The sequence below is a fragment of the Tyto alba genome, unplaced genomic scaffold (genome assembly GCF_018691265.1).
Source record: "Tyto alba isolate M040663 unplaced genomic scaffold, T.alba_DEE_v4.0 Super-Scaffold_15, whole genome shotgun sequence".
Classification (NCBI taxonomy): Eukaryota; Metazoa; Chordata; class Aves; order Strigiformes; family Tytonidae; genus Tyto; species Tyto alba.
This window is the reverse complement of record NW_024881277.1, coordinates 8355815-8359073: the sequence shown is the minus strand read 5'-3', so window position 1 is coordinate 8359073 and position 3259 is coordinate 8355815. Positions and strand designations below refer to the sequence as shown.

General features: G+C 49.9%; 1 protein-coding gene across 1 annotated transcript; it reads right to left on the bottom strand.

Moving 5' to 3' along the window:
- Positions 1-976: 976 nt before the first annotated feature.
- Positions 977-1924, bottom strand: LOC122153126 (olfactory receptor 14C36-like). Its single transcript, XM_042789227.1, has one exon. The coding sequence runs from the start codon at positions 1922-1924 to the stop codon at positions 998-1000; it is 927 nt and encodes a 308-aa protein (XP_042645161.1). The 3' UTR covers positions 977-997.
- Between the last annotated feature and the right edge of the window lie 1335 nt (positions 1925-3259).

Genomic DNA, 3259 nt, shown 5'->3' with positions numbered 1-3259 from the left:
GAAGCTCTTATGTGGCCATGGAGGGTGCTCAGAGGTACCCTGCCTTATTTCCCACACCACAAGATGTGTTTGGATGCTGCACTGGATTCAGGCTACAAGAGTCCACTGATGGTGGAACAAATCACTCACCAGGCTCCTTTCCCTGTGCCTGCTGTGTCCCTTGGGGGTGCAGAGCCCTCACTCAGCACTTCACACCCAGATTTAGCACTTTATACCTGGGTCCCTCCACCCTGGACATGTTTGTGTTCAGTGGGCTCCACTCACTGCTGACCTCCTGGCACACGCTGATCCTGCAGATCACCTAGATCACCTGCACTCTGCTGGCAGTTCCAGACTCCTTCCAGAAAAAAAATTCACCTGCCATCAGTCCTATCACATGCTGTAGAGCTCCAGGGAGTTTAACTGGAGATCATTCACCATCTGTGTGGGTGCTGTCCAACAAGTAACACCTGAGCCATTCCTCAGTCCCTGCAAGACCATACTGGGAGCCATCCCACTGAGCCCATGGGGAAACAAGCAGAGAAACAGTCCGCTTTGGAGTCTATTCCTTGGGCATCTTGGAAAAATCCCTAAGCGTTTGGGCACTGCCTTGAGGAGATCCCCTTTCGTGATGGAGATGCTGTTAGAGAGGCCAGCTCTGTCACAGATCTGCTGTGCAGGGACTCTGTATGCAGGAGCTGACGCAGCAGCACCAGAGAAGGTCTTGGAAAAAAAGCCTCAGACAAAAAAGTCACTGCAGGGTCCTTTTCAGTATTTAAATGCAGAGGGTGTGGAAATTCATTTACACTGTCTCTGGGTCAAACCGGACAGATAGATAATGAAATTGAAATAGTAAGAATAGTGAAAACACTTTATGGACAACTTAGAAGTGAAAAAAAAAAAAAAAAATCAACAATAACATCAACAACTACAAAATATATAAAAGACAGGAAGACAGGTTGAGACTGTAATGAGTTATATTAAAAGTGATATGGAGAAGATGGGCAGTATATTGCTTCTAAAAAAAACATCTGGTCATCAGTTTCTGAACTGCATCCTTGAGGTTCTGGTTCCTTATGCTGTAAATGAGGGGGTTCAATGCAGGAGGAACCACTGAGTACAGAACAGCCACCACCAGGTCCTGGAGTGGAGAGGAGATAGAGGGGGGCTTCAGGTAGGCAAAAAATGAAGTGCTGATAAACAGGGAGACCACGGCCAGGTGAGGGAGGCACGTGGAAAAGGCTTTGTGCCGTCCCTGCTCAGAGGGGATCCTCAGCGCGGCCCTGAAGATCTGCACATAAGACAGCACAATGAAAACAAAACAAGCAAAGAATAAACAGGCACTAACCACAATAAGCACAACTTCCCTGAGGTAGGTGCCTGAGCAAGAGAGCTTGAGGATCTGGGGAACTTCACAGAAGAACTGGTTCACCACATTGCCATGGCAGAGTGGTAGAGAAAATGTGTTGGCAGTGTGCAGTGTGGCATAGAGGAACCCAGTGCCCCAGGCAGCTGCTGCCATGTGGACACAAGCTCTGCTGCCCAGGAGGGTCCCGTAGTGCAGGGGTTGGAAGATGGCAACGTAGCGGTCATAGGCCATGATGGTGAGGAGAGAAAACTCTGCTGTAATCAAGAAGAGAAGCAGAAACACTTGCGCGGTACATCCTGCATAGGAAATGGCCGTGGTGTTCCAGAGCAAATTGGTCATGGCTTTAGGGAAAGTGGTGGAGGTGGAGCCCAGGTCGAGCAGGGAGAGGTTGAGGAGGAAGAAGTACATGGGGGTGTGGAGGTGGTGGTCGCAGGCGATGGCGGTGATGATGAGGCCGTTGCCCAGGAGGGCAGCCAGGTAGATGCCCAGGAAGAGCCAGAAGTGCAGGAGCTGCAGCTCCCGTCTGTCTGCGAATGCCAGGAGGAGGAACTGGGTGATGGAGCTGCTGTTGGACATCAGCTGGTTCTTGACATGGGCACAGTGGCCTAAGAAGGAAAAGATGGGACAATTGTGACAGACTGCACGCAAAGCCACTGTATTTCTCAACAAAATCCCTCCCCCCAACTCCCAATTCCAACACATTTCCTTTGTTTTCTCTGAGGAGCAGGACCTCTGCCCATGTGCTGCCAAGGAGCCAGCTCTGCCCTGCTGCCGTGAGGACATGGGAGCTGGTTCTTGTCTCCTCCAGTGTTCACAAGGGATGTCAGATGCAATTCACTCTTAATAGAGATGTTCAATATCTGCACTTATGACTCCCAAGAGAGTGGGATGCAGAAGAGAGGTTTATCATGTGTTATGATAACTTTCTCTGTGTCTTTTATTTTCCACCGTCATCACATCTGGTGAGTACTACTTCTAGGGGTAGAAATCCTCAACTTTATGACTGAAAGTGTGGAGTCTTAAGACAAGACAGGCAAAAGGGCTCAGCTGTCTCTTGCTCAGTGCAGAGTCAGGAGAGCAGCAGTATCAATCAAGCTTGTTCCCAGCTGCCCTGTGCTTTCATTTCTGCTATCTGGAGGATGACTGCACACAAAAATTACTCTCAAAAAAAAAAAAAAAAAAATGTAACTGGACTCTAATGAAAGCAGGGGAGTCTTGTTTCTCTTATCCGCAGGGAAAGGTCTGAAAAATCTTTTACCACCACAGAGGTGCAGTTGTGAGGGAGAGGGCAGGACATGGCCCCTGTCAGAGAGAAGCAAAGGAATCTGCGAGGAGACTGACAACCCCCAAGGGATGGCTCAGCACTCCCTGGGATCCTGCTTGGAGCTCTATTTGCCAGGAACTGTTTCTCTGTCCCCACATCTCCTCCCTGTCCCTGCTCACGGATCCCATCCCACCCACCATGTCCTCAGCTCTGCCCAGAATACACCTCCTGGCAGCAGGACACTGACCAGGGGGATCTCTGTGCTGGCAAGTCTTGAAGAGAATTTCAGATAAACCCTGAAGAGACCACAAAGGTGATGTTAATGCTTTCTGTAGGCTGAGGTGGGTGAAGGGACTTTAGCAGGTTTCCTGATAAACCCATTCCTCACTCACTGTAATGCTGTAGGAGTGTTTGTCTCTTGTGCAAACCTGAACAGATCCATGACCATATCCACCTACCATCACAGCCGGGGAGTGAAAGCACCAATCCTGGTAAGTTCCTTTACTGCCTGGTAGCACCCCGCCTTGATGTCCTTCTTGAAAAGTGCCCTGTGAAATGTCCCAGGGGCGATGTGGAGCTGCAATCAGCCCTGACCCATGCAGCAGCCTCTCGATAGCAGAACAATCCTGCCCCGCCGTAGAGTGGCT